At 41.5% G+C, this 23,793-nt stretch overlaps 1 protein-coding gene and 1 long non-coding RNA gene across 2 annotated transcripts; one reads left to right on the top strand and one right to left on the bottom strand.

The window, feature by feature from the left end:
* Positions 1–612: 612 nt before the first annotated feature.
* On the bottom strand, positions 613–15,656 carry LOC124014292 (tyrosine-protein kinase SRK2-like). Its single transcript, XM_046329119.1, has 6 exons — positions 15,505–15,656; positions 13,432–13,526; positions 6,165–6,309; positions 4,241–4,393; positions 2,765–3,130; positions 613–1,047 (listed from the first exon to the last, which is right to left on the bottom strand). Exons 2-6 carry the CDS (start codon positions 13,483–13,485, stop codon positions 869–871), a joined length of 897 nt encoding a protein of 298 aa, XP_046185075.1. The 5' UTR covers positions 13,486–13,526; positions 15,505–15,656; the 3' UTR covers positions 613–868.
* LOC124014293 lies at positions 14,142–23,167 on the top strand. The gene is made up of 3 exons (XR_006835000.1): positions 14,142–14,239; positions 19,423–19,475; positions 20,044–23,167. It is a non-coding gene; the product is annotated as an uncharacterized LOC124014293 (long non-coding RNA).
* Positions 23,168–23,793: the final 626 nt, after the last annotated feature.

The raw sequence follows: 23,793 nt of genomic DNA, 5'->3' as shown, positions 1-23,793 counted from the left end.
TATTATCCTTAAACGCATTTTAATATAAATTAAAACTAGCTATTAGACTTATATTTTATTCACACAAAACCTATGTAGGCCGATATGAATCTTACTGTTAAAGGGGCAATCAGCAGTAGATACATCCATTTTTGGACTTGTACATTAATGAAATGTACCCATTGATTCTTGAGAATATAACTTATAAATGCAGCATGTGCTTATTTCAACTGTGGTCGCCCATCAGAACCCAAGAGGCTACATGACTTTGTTTTCTATCATCTGTCAAAAAAACTATTATCAAGACTGTTTTTAATCTGTAATGGTCCTGTGTTGTATAAGGTTAGGATTGACACCTTTCATTGTTATAAACTATGACCCTTACTTATAAACCCTTATAAAGGGTAGTGTTACCTATAAAGGACCAGGGAAGATAACCTGATTATTTACTACTTTGACATTTTGTTCCAAGCATAATCTGGAATCTACGCTGAGGTGGAGTAATAGTGAAATTGAGAGATATTCAGTGTGGCCAGATTCTAGGCTAGTTAGTATACTGTACTACTAGTGTTGGGAATTGTCTTATTCTTATGTGTAGAATCAAAGATGAAATGATGCAATTGGACAATGGTGTAAAGGCAGAAAGAAAAGGTTTAATTTGGAAGCACACACCATGTCTGAAGACAGCAGAGATGACATCAACTTTTATCCCTTCCCAGTGCAGTCAGTAAAATCAGCAGTGATTTGGTAGCACTTTAAGATAGTCTTCAGTAACACACAACACTAAGGAACATTCCAGACTCTCAAAAAGAGATGACAGAACTGAGAAACAAGACTAACATTTAATTACTGCTATTTAATCGATACTCAAGAGTGATTACATAAATCTTCAACCTCTAACGTTCCTCAGACTCATTTGCAGAGCCTCGAAAGTGGGCCTGTCATTTTTATTCTCCTTCCAGCAGTCCAACATGATATTGTACATGTCTTGGGAACAGTAGTGGTCAACAGGGCAAGGCATCCTGTACCCATCGGCAACCCTCTGTTTCACCTGGGAGTTGTCCATTTCTGAAACAACAAGATGAACTAGTTACAGTGTAATGCAACTGATCTCAGACAGTAAAACAATCAAACCTGGGGAATGTAGGGCAGCGTAAAAAGAGTAGATAGAAACTGCACCCGCTCATTCAGGTCAGAGTTTTTTGTGGTCTGAAGGGAGAACACGCATGTTTCGGATGACTTTTGTCGACAGTACCACGAATGTCTGAATGTTGTGCGCGTATCGAAATGTAAGTTGCATGGGGGGTTTATTGGGGTTTTTACATGCAGTGTAATAATAGCCAGAACAGCCAATTTATGGCTGTTCCTATTCTTTAATGTTTAGAGTTGCCAATACTGCTTTGCCTTTTGTTTACTGTATGAGGTATTATACCGTACTGCCAGAAGTGTTATTGCATTGGTTGCACAAGTACTTTTGCAGAAGTGGTTTACTTGTTGTATTGGTAAACATAGTCTTTCACATGCATACGCTCCCACAGCATTTTCCATAGAAGGCTACGCTTATATGACCAGATTGAGATGGCAACCCAAGTGGCTTCTGGGATGGCTTACCATATTAAGGGGTTTTATTGAGCTGCCATGCGTGAGCTTCTAGAGGCATCCCAGAGAGTTCTTGGAGCTTGCTCATGCACAGAGTAATTTACCAACCTGTGGCGCCAGGGCAGATCTCATAAGGTCTCAGCCTGGCAAATTCTCACACAAGGCTGGAGAGAGAGGGTGCTCTAAATATTGACCCTTTGTCAATCCAAGTAATTGGTTTCTCTCGCTCTCTCCAAGAGGTGAATGTTTAAGTTTATGTTTATATTGATGCTGTGTTTACAGCCCTTTATTAGACATGTTCATGTACATACATGTACATTGCATAGTTATAACCGTGAACTAATACTGCTTACATGCGTTCATCTCTTTGTCTTATAGAACCACAACAATGAGATTCCAAGTCATTCGGATTTCCACGATCACGTAACATCTTCAAATGGAAACAGCAGTGTCTGTGTTCAGTATGGGCCTCAACATCATGTTCTGACCGGACAGCACTGTGGTGGGCAGAACCAAACCAATCCGTTACAAGTACATAGCGGGTGAGTGTCACGTTCTGTCCATCGTTCGTAAGTGTTTTCCTTGTTTTAGTGTTGGTCAGGACGTGAGCTGGGTGGGCATTCTATGTTGTGTGTCTGGTTTGTCTATTTCTATGTTTGGCCTGATATGGTTCTCAATCAGAGGCAGGTGTTAGTCATTGTCTCTGATTGGGAACCATATTTAGGTAGCCTGTTTTGTGTTGGGTTTTGTGGGTGATTGTTCCTGTCTCTGTGTTTGCACCAGATAGGACTGTTTAGGTTTTCACTTTTCTTGTTTTCTTTAGTCTGTTCATGTATAGTCGTCTTTATTAAAAACATGAATAACCACCACCCTGCATTTTGGTCCGCCTCTCTTTCACCAGAAGAAACTGTTACAGTGAGAGCATTCACTGCCGACCGCTCAGATGTGTGAGGGCATACCAGCCAACCATTTTCACGTGGTCCTTCTAGACAGATTTAGTGACCAACAGTTTGTTTTACATGGCCTGTAAATTCTCTGGATTTAGCAACAAATTGTTTTTACAATAGATGAACGGGAGGAGACAGGTTAAACTCAATATTAGGAAGGTGTTCCTAATGTTTGGTATACCCAGTGTATACTCTTGACTAGAGATGTGGAGTTGAAATCGTAAATATGAAAGTCTTACTTGGATAGGGCATCTGCCCAAAGGTCATGATCTCATACAGCAAGATTCCGAAGGACCACACGTCACACTTGATGGTGAACTTCTCGTTGGCGATGGCCTCAGGAGCCGTCCATCTCAAAGGGAATATCGCTTTCCCTACAGGTATATAATACAGGTTGGTCTGATTCCAAGGCATTTGTGGGGCTTGTAAGACCCTGGCAAGGCCAAAGTCAGCCACCTTGTAGACGTTGTTCTCGCCAACCAGCACATTCCTGGCTGCCAGGTCCCTGTGGATGTATTTCTTCATCTCCAGATAAGCCATCCCAGAAGCCACTTGGGCTGCCATCTCAATCTGGTCATTTAAACGTAGCCTTCCAACCCTGACCTCTGTGGAACAGGGAACAGGGAACAGGGCACAATGATGATATGATAAAATGACATGATGGGTAGAATTTTCACATTCAAAATTGGAAAGGAACCAGTGGAAGTATGAAAGCTCATATTTTAACTGTTGGTACATAAAAATGTTTGAAAAGTTCTACACTTGAAAATGTCCTATTGTTTGTGTACCATATTTGAGAGAGGTTTAAAGTAACAGCAGGAGTTTTACTGGCCATGTGACCTGATCACTATAACATAGCATCCAGGACCTCTATACCAGGCGGTGTCAGAGGAAGGTCCATAAAATTGTCAAAGACTCCAGTCGCCCAGTTCTCTCTGCTACCGCACGGCAAGCGGTACCGGAGTGCCAAGTCTACATCCAAAAGGTTCCTTAACAGCTTCTACTCCCAAACCATAAGACTGCTGAACAATTAATCAAACGGCCACCCGGACTATTTACATTGCCCCTCCCCCTTTGTTCTTTGTTTTTACACTGCTGCTACTCGCTGTTTATTATCTATGCATAGTCACTTTACCCCTACCTACATGTACAAATTACCTCAACTAACCTGTACCCCCGCACATTGACGCGGTACCGGTACCCCCTGGGCTCCCGAGTGGTGCAGCGGTCTAAGGCACTGCGTCTCAGTGCAAGAGGCGTCACTATAGTACCTGGTTCGAATCCAGGCTGTATCACATCCGGCCGTGATTGGGAGTCCCATAGGGCAGCGCACAATTGGCCCAGCGCCGTCTGGGTTTGGCCGGAGTAGGCCGTCATTGTAAATAATAATTTGTTCTTAACTGACTTGCCTTGTTAAATAAAATATAGCATCGTTATTTTATCGTGTTACTTTTTATTAAATGTTTTACTTTATTTAGTAAATATTTTCTTAACTCTATTCCTTGAACTGCATTGTTGGCTGAGGACTAATAAGTCAGCAATTAACGGTAAGGTTTACACCTGTTGTATTCGGCAAATGAAATTTGATTTGATAGAAAGTTATAGACTACAACCCTTAGATTTTTCTAATGGGATAATATGTCATATAATTAGGAAAAACTCCTGGGCGTGTCCTGCAGGGCTTGGCTGGTTCATATACGACAGTGTACTCTTACTCAGGTAATCCAGCAGACTGCCGTTCTTCATTAGCTCAGTGATGATGTAGATGGGTTCTTCAGTGCAGACAGCCAAGAGCTGGATGAGGTTAGGATGCTCCATAGTCTTCATGATCTGGGCCTCTTTTAGGAAGTCCCGAGGGTCCATGGTGCCTATGAGAGGAAATGAGGGAAAGAAGGTTGTTTATTTATTTTGTAGATTTTTTTTTAAGGAACTCGGGCATTCAACTTACGATTGAAAGCTGTAATAGTAGAAAACACAAGGTGCAATTTTGAAATTAGTAGTGCATCAGCAGTTTTCCTCTCGTCAGTCATTGCAGACCTTAGAGAGCCATTTATAACTTGTCAGAAATGTCCAGATCAACTAGCCCATGACAGCTCACCATTTTTAGCCCATTGACTTTGTTGTAATGTTTGAGTCACTCAGATATCACATGAACACACATAAGACATGGGAAAATATATAGAATTGCAGGAAATAAGGTTTAAACCTGCTTTAAACCTTTTCTCTGCCAACAAGAGGGGTGTGGCCAGTTTTTTGTCATCATGGACAGTGCTTGTATCCATAGAAATAGACATAGCACGCGGGGGATGTTTCCCGGTGATGAAGAGGGGGGACTGTGTAAGGGTCGACGCTGGTAGAGACGAGAAGCAGGTACAGGGAGTGCACATTTAATATCGACGGACATGGAATAGGACAGCGTGTGGACATGAACACATACATTAATGCAGACACAGGAAACAAACGGGGAAGCAGACCGTTATAGAGGGGGCAATCAACAAAGGGAAGGAGTCCAGGTGAGTCCAATGAGCGCTGATGAGCGTTATGATGGTGACAGGTGTGCGTAATGAAGGGCAGCCTGGCACTCGAGAGGGAGGGGGAGCAGGCCTGAGTGAAAATATTTGGGAATCACTGCTGTAGGTGTTACATTAGGCTAACCAGCTATCTCAAAATTGTGGTAATCATGGCCGGATTATGCAGGGGCCCCACATTGACTAATGTTTGCGTCACTCGGATAGCAAATTAACATTGCCTAAGCGATGGCAAAATCTGTGTACAGCTGCATGTCTGCAAATACAAACAAAATGCAATATAGCCATGCCACCTTAATGTACAGTAGAATTAGAGAGTATTACTGATAAATATTAGCAAAATAACAATTGTACTAACTAGGGATTGATATTTTGACATGCAAGCTTTACCCGTCCACAAGTCAGATAGCAAAGATACCTGGGCTCGGTTTTTAAAAACTTTTCTAATCGTATTTTGGCAATCAGATTGTATTAAATCTTAGAATCGTTTTTTAAATTCAACTAGGCAAGTCAGTTAAGAGCAAATTCTTATTTACAATGATGGCCTAATTGTAAAGGCCCCCCGGCCAAACCCTCAACTAACCCGGAAGACGCTGGGCCAATTGTGCGTCGCCCTATGGGACTCCCGATCCCGGGATCAAACTCGGGTCTGTAGTGTCGCCTCAAGCACGCCTCTGTTCCTGGAAGGAGGGAGGGATGTCGATGACACAACAGTGGACCAATCAGACCAACTCCTTGAATTTGGCAGTTGTGTCTAAAAATAATAATAATAATTCTCCAAACATAATTTTTTTACCCTCAAGTGTGTGTACATCACTGTATTTATACTTGTGATATTGTTTTTCAATGAGAAAAGTCCAAAAATAGCTGAAGGGGGTCTTTAAATGTTGGGTTTTTATGTAGTTTACTCATCTCTGTTTCTCTATGACAGTGTAGAAGTAGAAACATGATATTGTGGTATCTGGATCAGAAGGATCCCATCCCATCCTTTTCCCGAAAATCTGGCAAAAATATCTGATTGATCGGATCCTGGATTGAGAAATAGAGGATAATTATAGAATCTAGATCATTCTTATGCAGATTTTTGGAAAAACTTGTCCCAGGTGTTTACCAGTTCTAAGGGTCTTCACTGCAACTGAAGTGTTGTTATAGAGCCCTTCATAGACCACTCCAAAGAAACCTTCGCCCAGGCACCTCCCCAGTTTTATAGAGCTGCGGTTAATCTCCCATGGGTCCGCAGAGACAGTCTGCCTAATCTGTGAAGGGAGACAAGAAAGGCATGCAAAATCCAGATTACCAGCAGATCAGACTCCAATTTAAATCACCTAACATACCTTACAACTATAACCTGTCATCTGTAGGTTCCATCAGTATACCAACCTCATTATTAAAGGCCCACGTAGTGAAATATCAACTTCAATATTCTCAAATCATAGTTTCAGTGGAATTATGTTTAATGTGGGTTTAAATTCAAAATCTCAAGGCTGCTTCCTCCCAAAATATAAACAAATAAAAACATGCCAAGACATGGCATGGTCTTGCACATAAAAAAATAAAATAAAATAAAGGTGTATTTTTTCTCCCCAATTTCGGGATTACTACTTGTCTCATCACTGCAACTCCCCAAAGGGCTCGGGAGAGTCGACGGTCGAGTCATGCGTCCTCTAAAACATGACCCGCCAAGCCGCACTTCTTATCACCCGCCTGCTTTCCCCAGAAGCCAGCTGAACCAATGTGTCAGACGAAACTCAGTTCAACTGATGACTGAGGTCAGCTTGCAGGCGCCCGGCCCGCCACAAGAAGCTGCTAGAGCTCGATGAGCCAAGTAAAGCCCCCCGGCCAAACCCTCCTCTAAACTGGACGATGCTGGACCAATTGTGCTCCGCCCTATGGGACTGGGATAGAACCCCAGCCTGTAGTGACGCCGCAACACTGCGCTACGCCACTTGGGAGGCCCCTTGCACAGATTATTTACAGAATAAGGAAATTAAATTAAAACTTGCAGGGGCCATTACAGGTCCAAGCACTGTAGGTGTGTTTGAAACACTATTGTTTTTGGTATATTCATTTTTCCCTGTCTGTTGACCACAATAACTTTTCAGAGGAATCACCTACAGTAAGAATGTAATTATTCCCTCCAAGAGTGCATTCTCAACCCTCTCCTGTACTCCCTGTTCACCCATGACTGCGTGGCCATGCAAGCCTCCAACTCAATCATCAAGTTTGCAGACGACACTACAGTGGTAGGCTTGATTACCAACAACGACGAGACAGCCTACAGGGAGGAGGGTGAGGGGCCCTCGGAGTGTGGTGTCAGGTAAACAACCTCACACTCAATGTCAACAAAACAAAGGAGATGATCGTGGACTTCAGGAAACAGCAGAGGGAGCAGCCCCCTATCCACATCGACGGGACAGTAGTGGAAAAGGTGGAAAGTTTTAAGTTCCTTGGCGTACACATCACGGACAAACTGAAATGGTCCAACCACACAGACAGCGTGGTGAAGAAGGCGCAGCAGCGCCTCTTCAACATCAGGAGGCTGAAGAAATTTGGTTTGTCACCAAAAACACTCAAACTTTTTCAGATGCACAATCGAGAGCATCCTGTCGGGCTGTATCACCGCCTGGTACGGCAACTGCTCTGCACACAACCGTAAGGCTCTCCAGAAGGTAGCGAGGTCTGCACAACGTATCACTGGGGGCAAACTACCTGCCCTCCAGGACACCTACACCACCCGATGTCACAGGAAGGCCATAAAGATCATCAAGGACAACAACCACCCGAGCCACTGCCTGTTCACCCCGCTATCATCCAGAAGGAGAGGTCAGTACAGGTGCATCAAAGCGGGGACCGAGAGACTAAAAAACAGATTCTTTCTCAAGGCCATCAGACTGTTAAACAGCCATCACTAACATTGAGTGGCTGCTGCCAACATACGGACTCATCTCTAGCCACTTTAATAATGGAAAAATTTGATATAATGTTTACATACCCTACATTACTCATCTCATATGTTTATACTGTACTCTATACCATCTACTGCATCTTGCCTATACCGTTTGGCCATCGCTCATTCATGTATTTTTATGTACATATTCTTATTCATTCCTTTACACTTGTGTGTATAAGGCAGTTGTTGTGAAATTGTTAGGTTAGATTACTTGTTAGATATTACTGCATGGCCGGAACTAGAAGCACAAGCATTTCGCTACACTCGCATTAACATCTGCTAACCATGGGTATGTGACAAATAACATTTGATTTGAACATTGCACAGATATGTGTTACAGGATCATGGCTAGAACGGATCCAGCTTTTGTCAAATTAACGTCAAAAGTTTTTAAAAATTGCATTTTCGCTAACCCTAACCTTAACCTAATTCTCCTAACCTGCTATGTTAATTCTCCTAACCTGCTATGTTAATTCTCCTAACCTGCTATGTTAATTATCCTATCCTGCTATGTTAATTCTCCTAACCTGCTATGTTAATTCTCCTAACCTGCTATGTTACCTGCTATGTTAATTCTCCTAACCTGCTATGTTAATTCTCCTAACCTGCTATGTTAATTCTCCTAACCTGCTATGTTAATTCTCCTAACCTGCTATGTTACCTACTATGTTAATTCTCCTAACCTGCTATGTTAATTCTCCTAACCTGCTATGTTAATTCTCCTAACCTGCTATGTTAATTCTCCTAACCTGCTATGTTAATTCTCCTAACCTGCTATGTTAATTCTCCTAACCTGCTATGTTAATTCTCCTAACCTGCTATGTTAATTCTCCTAACCTGCTATGTTAATTCTCCTAACCTGCTATGTTAATTCTCCTAACCTGCTATGTTAATTCTCCTAACCTGCTAAATTCCTGCTATGTTAATTCTCCTAACTTGCTATGTTAATTCTCCTAACCTGCTATGTTAATTCTCCTAACCTGCTATGTTAATTCTCCTAACCTGCTATGTTAATTCTCCTAACCTGCTATGTTAATTCTCCTAACCTGCTATGTTAATTCTCCTAACCTGCTACGAAAAGTCAAATCTGATGTTAATTTGGCAAAAGCTGGATCCCTTCTAGCCATGATCTTTTCATAGGATGACAGGAGACACAGGGAAGTGTAGCGAATGAAGGGGGCAGAGTAGCCCACATTTTGCGAGCATCGAGAGGCCAGAGATAGCCAGACTAATAAATTGGGTTAAGGAACAGAAGTTGGGTATTGGAGAAGGGCCATCAGTGTGCGTTTTGTAAGCAATACCGTGGATGCAGGTGTGGCATGAGCGTTGTGAACGGACAGATGTGGTAATGGACTGTAAGGAAGAAGGAGAAGAGCCGAGTGAAGATATGTGTTGAGGAATAATGGCGCCAAGCACAAACAGTACTCTAGCTGTCTCTAATGTCTCATAAATTGAACCAGACGAGAGTGACGATGAAGATCTCGGAGTCCGAGCCTCGCCCCGATGGTCATGCAAAGGATGATTCTGGACCAGTGGGAGTGACATTTTTGGAGAAAGTCGACCCATGCCTTTTGGCTGTCCCATATGTAGACTCAGGCTGTGTAGAAAAGAAACTGGGTACTTCGCGTCACGCGCCTCGGAACAATACCTGCGACTTCATTTTCTCTCCGGAGCAGAATGCCTTTGAAAGGAGTGATTACTGAGGTGGCGTTAAGTGTCGAGGTGGAGGAATTGAAATGGAAGATTCCCAATGTATGTGACGCCAGCCCGGTTGCGAGTGTGGTGAAACTAAGAATACACTGTCTGCCCTTTTGAGTTTTGAAGCAGAGTCTTTACCTGACAAAGTCATGTTAGGATATGTCAGTTATCCCTTGAGAGATTTTATTCCGAACCCATTAAGCCGTTTCAGATGCCAAGCTTATGGTCATGTTGCAGCAGCTTGTAGGAGGGAGATTCCAAGATGTGAGAAGTGTGCAGCAGGGCATGGAACAAAATAATGTGTAGTATTGGTGGGAAAAAACAGTGTGTGTCAATTGTGGGGGTGCCCATGTTGCTGTGGATCAAAAGTATCCCGTGCGAGAGAGACAGGTTGAGGTTGTCAGGGTCAAAGTAGAACAGGTGTTGTATGAGGAGGCAGTGAAGACAGAGGATGATGGTTCAAGGGTGAGTAGTTGGCCTAGGCCAATACAGAGTGATACGAATTTGTGCTTCAGTAAGGTTGGCATCATAGCATTCATTGCCATGGTTATCAACTGTACCACAGGAATGGAGCGTAAGTCACAGAAGATAGGTATTGTGGTGGCAGCTGCAGAGAAGTACTTGGGTGTACAAGGTCTTACTGGAGAAGAGTTACAAGGTGTGTTGAACAAAAGAGTCCCGACCTCCCAGACCGTCGGCCTGGTTTAGGATCAGTTATGGTCAAAGTAGTGGAATGCGGTGGTGTTTTCATTAATATAGATTTTTGAAATAGTGATATATATATACACACACACTGTATGGAGGAGTGGGCCAAAATCCCTGCTGCAGTACTTAAAAATCATACAATGTGATTTTCTGGATTTTTGTTTTAGATTCCGTCTCTCACAGTTGAAGTGTACCTATGATAAAAAAATGACAGACCTCTACATCCTTTGTAAGTAGGAAAACCTGCAAAATCGACAGTGTATCAAATACTTGTTCTCCCCCACTGTGTGTGTGTGTGTGTGTGTGTATATATATTCTAAATATCCCCCTCAATCTACGCAAAATACCTCAATTACAGCAAAAACTTCATTTTTGATATATATATACATATGTGTGTGTGTGTGTGTGTGTGTGTGTGTGTGTGTGTGTGTGTGTGTGTGTGTGTGTGTGTGTGTGTGTGTGTGTGTGTGTGTGTGTGTGTGTGTGTGTGTGTGTGTGTGTAGGGTTAGTTTGGGGTACTATGTTTTTTCCTTTCCCCATTCCTTTTGATTTTTGTATATCTTGTATACCACAGTGGTTCCCAAACTGTGGGGGGAGCGAGGAGTCGGCAGAGGGGGCATGTTCCCCAATGCTGGAAGGGGGGCCTGAGTGAACTTCTGATATTCCACACACTACTGCACAGCAGGTGGCAGCATACACAAACAAAATGTGCGAAGCGGGGAGAGAGCTGGGGATTGAAATGAAAAAAAGGGATTTCCTCATGACGGAACTAAGCTACTGCCGTCACTGTTCTCCGTCTGCTGCGGAGCCGGATAAACTGATCACGTCTAAATAAATGCAGTAGGTGCTCTATTGGCATGGTTTCTTGGTGGTTGCCACTATTGCCAAAACATTGGAAAGTATTCAGATCCCTTCCATTTTTCCACTTTATTTTTTTAAACATTACAGCCTTATTCTAAAATGGATGGAATACATCTACACACAATACCCCATAACGACAAAGCGAAAACAGGTTTGTATATATTTTTTTCAAATATATTACAAATAAAAACTGAAATACCTCTTAGACCCTTTGCTAAGAGACTCGATTGATCATCCTTGAGATGTTTCCACAACTTGATTGGAGTCCACCTATGGTAATTTCAATAGATTTAGAAAGGCACACACTTATCAATACAAGGTCCCACAGTTGACAGTGCATGTCAGAACAAAAACAAAAACCAAGCCATAAGGTTGAAGGAATTGTCCGTAGAGCTCCGAGATTGGATTGTGTTGAAGCACAGGTCTGGGGAAGGGTACCAAAAATTTCTGCAGCATTGAAGGTCCCCAAGAACACAGTGGCCTCCATCAGTTTGGAACCACCAAGACTCTTCCTAGAGCTGGCCGCCTGGCCAAACTGAGCAATCGGAGGAGAAGGGCCTTGGTCAGGGAAGTGCCCAATAACCCGATGGTCACTGTGACAGAGCTCCTCTGTGGAGATAGAACCTTCCAGAAGGACAACCATCTCTGCAGCACTCCACCAATCAGGCCAATCAGGAAGCCACTCCTCAGTAAAAAAAGGTACATGACAGCCCGCTTGGAGTTTTCCCAAAAGGCACCTAAATGACTCTCAGACCATGAGAAACAAGATTCTCTGGTCTGATGAAAACAAGATTGAACTCTTTGGCTTGAATGCCAAGCATCACGTCTGGAGGAAACTATAAATGAATTCTCTGAGAGTCCCTTACACATTGCAACTGAGATCCTTTATAGCAAAGACACACATAGCCAGACAGCATCGGCATAATTTATCGTTCAGCTTTGTCTCCTAAACTATGTTATTTTTTCAAACTCAGAACCATAAACAAATCCTCACATCAACCTCTCCCCTCTCTCCTACCCAAGTAACTTAGTCTTGACATAGAACAGACACTGCAACCCCGCCACAGTATTATACAAACACATTCTGATGAGAAGTAACTTACAAACATATGATGAATATAAAACATCTTACCTATGTTACCAACTAATTATGATTATTCCCCAACACAAATCAGACATTTAATATATATTTAAGCACGGTCAAGTTAATAATTATGCTGTGGATGATGTATTAAACCACCCAGACACATAAAAGATGCAGTCGTCCTTCTGAACTGAGCTGCAGGAAAGGAAGGAAACTGCTTAGGGATGTCAACAAGAGGCCATTTGTGATTTTAAAACTGCTACATTGTTCAATGGCTGTGATCGAAGAAAACTGAGGATGGATCAACAACATTGCAGTAACTCCACAATAATGGCCTAAATTAAGGAGTGAAAAGAAGAAAAAAAATATACAAAATATAAATATTCCATAACATATGTATGCAACAAGGCACTAAAGTAATACTGCAAAAAAAACATGGCAAAGGAACTACACTTTTTGCCTAAATGCAAAGCGCTATGTTTGAGGCAAATCCAACACAACACATCACTAAGTAATGTCCTCCTTATTTTCAAACATGGTGGTGGCTGCACAATGGCACTGGTATGCTTGACATCGGCAAAGACGGCGTGTTTTTCAGGATGAAAAGAAACGGGATTGAGCAAAGTACATGCAAAACCCTAGAGGAAAACCTGCTTCAGTCTGCTTTCCACCAGATACTGGAGGAGGAATTCACCTTTCAGCAGACAGATCCACACTGGAGTTGCTTTATAAAGTAGTCAGTGAATGTTCCCGAATGGCCAAGTTACAGTTTTGACAAATCTGCTTGAAAATCTTGTCTAGCCATGTTCTCCAACACCATGACAGAGCTTGTAGAATGTTAAAAAGAATAATGGGCAAATATTGCACAATACAGATGTGCAATGCTCTTATGAGACTTAACCAAGAAAACTCACAGCTGTAATCGCTGCCGAAGGTGTTTCTAACATGTATTGACTCAGGGGGGGGGGGGTGAACTGTTACCTAAATGAAGTACTTTGTAACGTTCAAATATGAAGAAATGCAAAGTGGGTGTAGACTTTCTATAGGCACTCTAACGTCATCCTGTTCTCCTTTGTTTACCTTTCTCTCCTGATTGCTCTCTGCCTCTTCTTCTCTGCCTCTTCTTACCAGCATGACCGCCACTATCCCCAACGCCCCACTCAAGGTCAGGAACTCTGGGGTGTGAAGACATAAGCAATGAACACATCTTCATTTTTAAAATTTTTTTTTTTACAATTAATTCATTAAGTTTCTATAATTTTTCTTTCACTTTGAAAATGTGTAGGTTGTTTTGTAGGTTGTACTTCGTTTATTTTAAGGCATAATGTGAAACCTGTGCAGACTTTCACTAGGCAGTGTGTGTGTGTGTGTGTGTGTGTGTGTGTGTGTGTGTGTGTGTGTGTGTGTGTGTGTGTGTGTGTGTGTGTGTGTGTGTGTGTGTGTGTGTGTGTGTGTGTGTGTGTGTGTGTGTGTGTGTGTGTGTGTGTGTGTGTGTATATATAAATTACATCGTCGCTGTGGTATATATATATCGCTTTTAAATGGATAGTAATTGGCTCAATGGGAACAGCTAGCATTTCACTGCGCTACCCCCACCCCGCTAGTAAATATGGTTTCGATAGGCAACTATTGTCATTTACTGCGGTCACGGCCAGTATGCACTTCCAAAAAAAGTCTGCAAAAAAAGATACATGCAACTGAAAAAATACCTCGTCTTGTCACCTTCAATGTATTCAGTTGTTTATTTTTTTGTAGATTTCCGGTCTGTGTATTGCAGTAAGGTTAGTGCCTTGGGACGTGAGTGTTTGGAGGAGTCGAATAGGCATTTTTACGGTTGCTGGTAAATTTCCTTCTTTCTTTTGCGCGAGTGAAGTGAGTTCGGAAAAATGTAAGTATGCCTGTTAGAAAACGTTTTCACATATACACTTTAAATCCAAAAATGACATAGTCGCTGTGGTAGAACGTTTGTTTTGAATTGCGATTTTCTGCATTTATCAATTTATCAAAGTCCCATCAGGTAGCCTGATTTCAGACGTGTCCATGTAAACAGGATTATTAGTGAAATCGTTATTCTTGCAAAGGATGTAAACGACTAAATCGAACTATTATATTAATCTTACTATTCACAATAATCGTATTATTCTGTGAATGTAACGCTAGCCTACTAATAACCTACTCCTCCCCTCGGGGCGACGTTATAGGGTACAAAAAGAATCAGAAATAGAGACAGGCAATAAGGCAGACTGGCCTACAGGTGACATTATGGTTGACTGCGTGTACAGTGTATAAAGTGTACAGAATAATCATTGGTCTCGCATTAATTGCACCTTTTCTATCTGTATTTAGTGTCAGTATATGTCCTTGTCTATGCTTGATTGTGCTTTTATGTATGTTCCGTGCCGCAACCCAAATGTCCCCACGGGGATAATAAAGCCATTATTTTATCTTCAAAGCTACAACACAGAAAGTCACGGATGTAAACCAAACTTCTGAAAAGCTATTTTTACATGATAGGAACCACTTTGTGCCTCCTAGACACTTTAGATGTTGTTTTTATCTTTCAGTTATGTAAACACAGTGAGATATATGAGCAATAAAGCTTGCATCTATATGCCTTATGTTGTTTCGGGTGGGTCACAGGCGAATTAATTTTCTTTTGAGTAGGCCTAGGCAAGATTTTTTTAAATAGATTTCATAACGTTTGCGTTTTTTTTCTTCTATCGAATGGAATATAATTATTTACTTCTAAATGGAAAGACTACTTTATGCCACATTCGAAGCAGTCTTCATTTTGCACTTCATCAGGAAATAGCATTTTCCTATGAGCACTGTCATAAGTTATTTGCATCGTTTTTGCCTAAAAGGAAATGAAATGCCAGCGACCTTAAAATCGCAAGGTTTTCATTGCGAATTGTGTTTCAAGCGCTCATTGGCAATGTACAATACTTCTATGATCAGTTTCCAAGCCAGTCAAGTATCAAACACAGACCCAGAGTCGTAAACCATCGCTATAAATTGGATACATCCAATATCAAAAAGTAAGATACATATTTAGGCTGCAGGTACAAATACAAACAATGTCACTGGATATTCAGGGTTTCCCAATAATACATTTACCTGAAGATTCACCAATCGCTCCATAATTACACTTACCTTTGACAAATATTGACCAGACCAACCAACAGAACTATGTCATACTAAAGTTATGCCAGAGATATGTATATAATGACGAGATGGTCAGGTCTAACAGTTGGATTAGGATTCGCTTCATTAGAGAGAGGAGGCGAGATCACGCGGGGCCATTCTAGCCAATGAGAAGGCATATATCGTGTGACAAACAGGCACAACTCGAATATTAAATCTTTTTTTTTTCAAAGTTCCCGGTATGCCATGTGTGTATGCTTATATCAGAACATCCGTAACAACCTAACCATCACGAAACTTATATTCGATCAAATTAGCTTAATGTTGCAAAGAATACATCATTTTTTGATGTTGGCCAAATTCGACACTCTCATTGACCACCACGCATAACTCCTCGCCTGGTGGGGACATATTTTGGGCCAAGTTACCCATCTTGAATCGCCTCCTCCTCTTTGGTAACGCAACTCTAAGTTTCATTTCCTCACTGCATTTCCACGAAAGAGGAGAGGCAATACCGAAATGCCTGACGCCCAAAATGTATGGCCAGTCTGAGATATGTCTTTTTCTTTGAAACTCTGCCTAGAACTCTGCCAGCATCCCGGAGTCGCCTCTTCACTGTTGATGTTGAGACTGGTGTTTTGCGGGTACTATTTAATAATAATAATAATAATAATATATATGCCATTTAGCAGACGCTTTTATCCAAAGCGACTTACAGTCATGTGTGCATACATTCTACGTATGGGTGGTCCCGGGAATCGAACCCACTACCCTGGTGTTACAAGCGCCATGCTCTACCAACTGAGCTACAGAAGGACTGAAGCTGCCAGTTGAGGACTTGTGAGGTGTCTGCTTCTCAAACTAGACACCAATGTACTTGTCCTCTTGCTCCGTTGTGCACAGGGGCCTCCCACTCCTCTTTCTATTCTGGTTAGAGACAGTTTGCTCTGTTCTGTGAAGACAGTTGCACACAGCTTGAATGAAATATTCAGTTTCTTGGCAATTTCTCACATGGAATAGCCTTCATTTCTCAGAACAAGAATAGACTGATGAGTTTCAGAAGAAAGTCCTTTGGTTCTGGCCATTTTGAGCCTGTAATCGAACCCATAAATGCTGATGCTCCAGATACTGAACTACTCTAAAAGAAGGCTAGTTTTATTTCTTCTTCAATCCGAAAAACAGTTTTCAGCTGTGCTAACATAATTGCAAAAGGGTTTTCTAATGATCAATTAGCCTTATAAAATTATAAACGTCAATTAGCTAACACAACGTGCCATTGGAACACAGGAGTGATGGTTGCTGATAATGGGCCTCTGTACGCCTATGTAGATATTCCATGAAAAATCTGCCGTTTCCAGCTATAATAGTCATTTACAACATTAACAATGCCTTAACTGCATTTCTGATCAATGTGATGTTATTTTAATGGACAAAAATGTGTTTTTCTTTCAAAAACAAGTCCTCTGGTCTGATAAAACAAAAATAGAACTGTTTGACCATAATGACCATCGTTATGTTTGGAGGAAAAAGGGGGATGCTTGCAAGCCGAAGAACACCATCCCAACCGTGAAGCACGGGGGTGACAGCATCATGTTGTGGGGGTGCTTTGCTGCAAGAGGGACTGGTGCACTTCTGAAAATTACGTAGATATATTGAAGCAACCTCTCAAGACATCAGTCAGGAAGTTAAAGCTTGGTCGCAAATGGGTCTTCCAAATGGACAATGACCCAAAGCATACTTCCAAAGTTGTGGTAAAATGGCTTAAGGACAAGAAAGTAAAGGTATTGGAGTGGCCATCACAAAGCCCTGACCACAATCCTATAGAACATTTGTGGGCAGAACTGAAAAAGCGTGTGCGAGCAAGGATCCTACAAACCTGACTCAGTTACACCAGCTCTGTCAGAAGGAATGGGCCAAAATGTACCCAACTTATTGTGGGAAGCTTGTGGAAGGCTACCCAAAATGTTTGTCCCAAGTTAAACAATTTAAAGGCAATGCTACCAAATACTAATTGAGTGTATGTAAACTTCTGACCCACTGGGAATGTGATGAAAGAAATAAAAGCTGAAATCAATCATTCTCTCTACTATTATTCTGACATTTTACATTCTTAAAATAAAGTGGTGATCCTAACTGACCTAAGACAGGACATTTTAACTAGGATTAAGTGTCAGGAATTGTGAAAACTGAGTTTAAATGTATTTGGCTAAGGTGTATGTAAACTTCTGACTTCAACAGTATGGGGGATACAACCTTCCCAGCTCTGCAGATTTTGCTGCGAAGAGGCAAAGTCATTAGATAATTTATTTTGGTACTGTTCAAGAGCGTGCAAAGCTGTCATAAAGGCAATGGGTGGTTACTTTGAAGAATCTCAAATATAACATTTGTTTAACACTTTTTTTGGTTAATACATGATTCCATATGTGTTATTTCATAGTTTGTGTATTCACTATTGTTCTACAATGTAGAAAATAGTAAAAATAAAGACAAACCCTGGAATGAGTAGGTGTGTCCAAACTTTTGACTGGTACTGTATATATATATATATATATTTATCCCAAAAATATATGGGGGATTGGAAATTATGCAGACAATTACATTGATGGTAGCTACAATCTATCTGCAATATTAAAGCTGATCTACCCCCTAAAAATATATATAAAAAATAACTCTAATAATAATGTCCACTTCTCAGAACGTATTAACCTATCAGGAGGATGTAAACAAGGTTGTCCATCTGCATATTTATTTATTATGGCCATAGAAATGTTAGCTATTACAATCAGATCCTACAATAATATCAAGGGGCTAGAAACACCGGGCTTAAAAACAACATTGTCATAAAATGGTCTGACGGTGAAGTGGACACACTACGTATTCATATCCCGAAAAAATACATGTATCTCACTACAATATATTTTAATAGGAAGTTTACAAACATGGATTAGATCTTGGAAAATATCTGTGTATTTGTGGAAAAATCACCCTGATTAACTCTTTAGTCATATCCAAGTGGATACAGTAGATCTATAAGGATGAGAACAGAGGAGAGAGAGTAAGCTTAGGCTCAGAAGAGCAGAGTCTCGGTTTGAGTGACCCGTCTTGAATCCTGACTGTTTAGGGTCAAAAAGATAGTTCTGAGAAAGATAACGAGAGAGTTGATCAGACAGCACGCTCAAGTGTTTTGGAAAGAAATGAAAGAAGGGATACAGGTCTATAGTTTTTGACGTCAGATGAGTCGTGTTGGTTTCTTGAGGACGGGAGCGACTCGGGCCAGTTTGAAGTCAGACGGGATGCAGCCAGTGGTCAAGGTATGAGTTGATGAGGGAAGTGAAGAATGGGAGAAGGTCTCCTGTTCCTCACTTGTTGCTCCCTCTCTAGTTGGTCCCTCTCCTTGTTCGGGCGGAGTTCGGCGGTCGACGTCACCGACCTTCTAGCCATCGCCGATCCACTTTTCATTTTCCATTGGTTTTGTCTTGTCTTCCATCGCACCTGGTTCCAATTCCATCAATTACATGTTGTGTATTTAACCCTCTGTTTCCTTCCATGTCCTTGTCCGTAATTGTTTGTTGTGGTGCTTGTGCTGGTATTTACCGGGGTTTTGTTTGACCCATTTATTGTAATTGTTCTGTTGACGGTGGTTTATGGTTATTAAACACAACCGTTGTAAATCAGTTTCCGCTCTCCTGCATCGCATTTACATCTCCAAAGATGGTCTGGAGAAGGGAGGAGGGGATGGGGTCAAGCGGGCAGGTTGTCTAGAGGCCAGACCTCACTAGTCGCACGATTTCATCTGGAGAGAGAGGGGAGAAAGCGGTCACGGTGTAGGGTAGTTCAGTGTGGGACCAGTGGACTCAATAGGCTGAGTGAATGAGGAGCGGAGTGTCCAACCAATAACCCCATGGCTTTGCTCTAATTATTTTGCAGGATGGAAATGCAGATGGACTGGAAAAATGACTTGGGAGCTCAGGGGAATACCAGTGAGTATCACTGACTATGGTGACAAGTCAAATGAGAGCAGAACAAAGATAAAATTGATATTGACGTGATCAATACAGAAGACCACAACAGTACTGCAACTGAAAAATACATTGGCTGAAGAATTGTCAAAAACAGATGCTAAGGATCCCAGGCCACCACACATACAGTTAAAATATATATTTTTACTAGTAAAATTTGGGAGTTTACACCATTCAAACACAAAAACACACAAAACAGGACGCAGGACAGAAGACAGGACACAGTCCCAAGCTGGAAGACTCATGCCTGCTCTCCTGTTATGGGATCCAGCACCACTCTGTCAGTCAGCTGGTGATGAGGTTGCCTGGGGGATGGAGGGATTGAAGAATAGGCAGGAGAGAGAATCTCTACTACTTTACTGCCTGTATTTATGATGTATTTTTATGTAACACTGTATTCAGTATTGTACTGTAATCTCACTGCCAAAGCACAAACTGGCAAAGCTGTTGATAAATCTTTCAAAAATAATACAAAATAACAGAAACATAACAACAATATATATTTTGTTTGTTTTCTTCCCCTGCAAAGGTGAAGCTCTGGCTATAAACTCTCAGGGCCATAATAGGCTCCCAGTTTCCATCGGTAGTCATTTGATTCCATCGGTAGTCATTTGGTCAGCATGCACCCTGACTCTGGAGGAGTGGTACCTCCCGTAGGCCACCATCAGGGCAGCCAGGAGACAGACAGCAGCACTGACCCCCAGGACTGCAACCACAGTACAGGTCTGTACTGACCCCCGGCACTGGAAGAGGAGTGGCCGGGGTCAAAGGTAAGGGTTCGAATTCTGATGTAACAAGGAATCACAGAGGGAGAGAAATTATAATAGAGGTCATTCTATTCACAATGGAGCAGCATTATATATATCAATGTTCTTTCAAGTATTTAACCTTTATTTATCCAGCAAAATTCCCATTGAGGTCAGAAGACCTCTTTTATAAGAGAGACCTGGTATGTGGGCCTCTTTGTACTTCACACTTACCAATTGGGTATTACAGAACAGTTGTTGCTGTGATGGAAAAAAAGAGTGTTTACTATTTGACTCAGTGGTAGACTAGCATGCTACTAGATTGGTTTGTGTGTTTAGCCAACTCTCTTGTTGTGTTCGTTGTCATGCCAAAACCGGAATTTCAGATCAGGGTGCAAATCAAACGGCATGTACTGTATGTATGGAATGCAGTATTACCGGGAAGCTGGATGAAATGTGTCTCAAGCTTAAGGTAGGCATGCTTCTGAAAGACCTATCCATTTCCAATGTAGAAATAAAGAGTAATTACAATTTTAAGTGAGAAAAACTCATTTCTCAGATGTCACTGGGCCTGTGGTGGAAGCAGCTGGAGAGTGAGATGCCAGGTTGTTGATGGCGGGATCAATGTCAGGGTAAGAACACAACCTCTTGTCAGGTCAGGACACTAAACCCCTGTATCCTGTCACCTGGATGAATGAATTAAGGTATGCAGAATATCAGAAAGGGAAGAGGACAGGATGGAACATTGTCTTCATATGTGAATGTATCTGTTAAACCTTTTGAAGGGATGGCATGATTAAGGGGGAACCAATTACTTGTCTCCACAATGTCTGTGCGCAAGTCACTCCCTCCTTTGGCATTGGCGGGGAGGTGTATGGCAGTGTCTGGAACCATTGTACATCCTCTCTGGTGTTGCACTTATCCTGGGATAGTGTATGACATAGAGGCTCACTCCCCTCGGTGAGTTTGTCCAGGAGAGGGGTCAAGAAGGGGTTTAACTTGAGATGGGTGTATCTAGAGTTGACAATTGAGTTATGCCATTGGATGAGGTAATGGTTCTGTGCTATGAAGTACCAGGAACGAGATTAGAACCTCGTTTTAGGGACCAAACTGAACGATCATTTATAGCGAATGTTATCTGGCTAAGGGATACTCCTTTCTTAATTATAAAGTTCCTTTTTGAACTGTTCCTAAGATCTGTGGTTCGTCATGTAGGTTGAGAGGGGTGTATCTTGGCTATAAAAGATCTCTGTACTTTTGTGTTGTCACTTTCAATGGTTCATTAGAAATGGCGCATCATTGAAAGTCATTGCTAATGCAAAGCTCTTATTATTATTAAAGATGTAGTTTAAGTATAACTCTGACTGGAGTGTGAAGTTTGTTTCTCCTCATTTGGTAGTGCAGAAATTACCCACCACAACCTCCAGCTGGGCAGTCCATCCAATCTGAGCCAGATACCTGTACCTGGTACCTGTTTAGCCCAGTACACCTGTGTCTGTAACTACACCCCACCACAGAGTCACTGACAGAGAGGGAGATGTTCTGAGAGAACAAGGAGATGGCCAGAAAAGAAAAGGATGGTTAGCGTTCACTTGCATACACGTTTCACAAAAATATGCTGTGTAAGAACATACCTGCACACAAAACACACACACACTTGCCTTACATTATATGGGAATTGAATTGGTGAAGACGCCACGTAGGGGAAGAGATACGGATACATTTCTTCTCCAAAGAGAGACGTATTGGATAGATCGCTTGGCCACTCTTTCCCCAGCAGGCCTCAATGAGGAATGTTATTTTTCTTAGTTTTTGTAGTTGGTTATAAATAGGGCAAAAATTCAGGTAATAACATCATAATGTATTTGTATTGTGTGTCTATCTTTATTTGATTGTCATGTTTCCCCCACTGCTTCCTCTACCGGGACCTCTTGATTGAGCCAATACTGACTGTGAATTTATAATTATGCCCACCTGTGTGGTATGTTTGTTGCGACATTGATTGCCATTGCCTTGCACACTGAAGATAGGCTCACACCATTGTGTAAATGTTAAAGAAGATGAAGAGGTGTTTGAAATCAAATGTTATCGTGGAGAACAGAGCTCAGGAAAAAGGTCAAACTGAAGTGAAGTGAATGAGCGCAGAAGACCCACCGTTTTACTCCAATATTAATAAACAAATGAATCGACTCAAAACGTGGTTAAAACTATAGTTTTGATATCATGAATGGTCAGTCCTTGCATCCATACTAGCTCTGTCTATGGAATTGAGAATGGTCACATATCTCCAGTATCATCCCTCAGCTTTTTACCTAAACAGTGGTGGGGACCCTTTGTTATTGTTTCAACTGCAGATTGTCCCTTTAAATAAGTAAAAAATTATTGTAACTTTCTAAGAGAAAGAGGATTATTTGTTCAAGAGGCTACATTACTTTGTTTTGTCTCTCATCTGCCAAAAAAAGTATTGTCAATTGTTTAATCTGTAATTTTCCTGTGTTGTATAAGATTGTGATGTATGTCTTTCATTGTTAGAAACTACCTATGACCCTTACTTATAAACCCTTATAAAGGGTAGTGTTACCTATAAAGGACCAGGGAAGAAACCAGATGCCTTTATACAAGCTTAACCTGGAATCCACACTGAGGTGAAGTAATAGTGAAATTGAAAGACTACAGAGTTTAGGCTAGTTAGTATACTGTACAACTAGTGGTGGGAATTTTCTTATTCAGGTGTGAAGTATAGAATCAGAGATGAAATCAGACAATGGTGTAAAGGCAGAAAGAAAAGTGTCACGCCTTGGTCTTAGTATTTTGTGTTTTCTTTAATTATTTTTTCAGGCCAGGGTGTGACATGGGTTTATTGTGTTGTCGTATTGGGGTTTTTGTAGGCATTGGGGATTGTGGCTGAGTAGGGGTGTATAGCATAGGCTTGGCTGCCTGAGGCGGTTCTCAATCAGAGTCAGGTGATTCTCGTTGTCTCTGATTGGGAACTATATTTAGGTAGCCTGGGTTTCACTGTGTGTTTGTGGGTGATTGTTCCTGTCTTTGTGTTAGTTAGCACCAGACAGGCTGTATAGGTTTTCACGTTCCGTTTGTTGTTTTGTATATTTATTTAGTTATTTCATGTATCGTTCATTTTTCATTAAAGAACATGAGTAACCACCACGCCGCATTTTGGTCCGCTCCTCTTTCAACAGACGAACGCCGTTACAAAAAGGTTTAATTTGGAAGCACACACCATGTCTGAAGACAGCAGAGATGACATCAACTTTTATCCCTTCCCAGCGCAGTCAGTAAAATCAGCAATGTGGTCATGGTAGCACTTTAAGATAGTCTTCAGTAACACACAACACTAAGGAACATTCCAGACTCTCAAAAAGAGATGACAGAGCTGAGAAACAAGACTAACAGTTAATTACTGCTATTTAATCGATACTAAAGAATTATTACATAAACCTTCAACCGCTAACGTTCCTCAGCCTCATTTTCAGAGCCTCGAAAGTGCTCCTGTCATTTTTATTTATTCTCCTTCC

Source organism: Oncorhynchus gorbuscha, linkage group LG25 (genome assembly GCF_021184085.1).
Source record: "Oncorhynchus gorbuscha isolate QuinsamMale2020 ecotype Even-year linkage group LG25, OgorEven_v1.0, whole genome shotgun sequence".
In the NCBI taxonomy this organism is placed as follows: Eukaryota; Metazoa; Chordata; class Actinopteri; order Salmoniformes; family Salmonidae; genus Oncorhynchus; species Oncorhynchus gorbuscha.
This window is presented reverse-complemented; position numbering and strand designations above follow the sequence as displayed.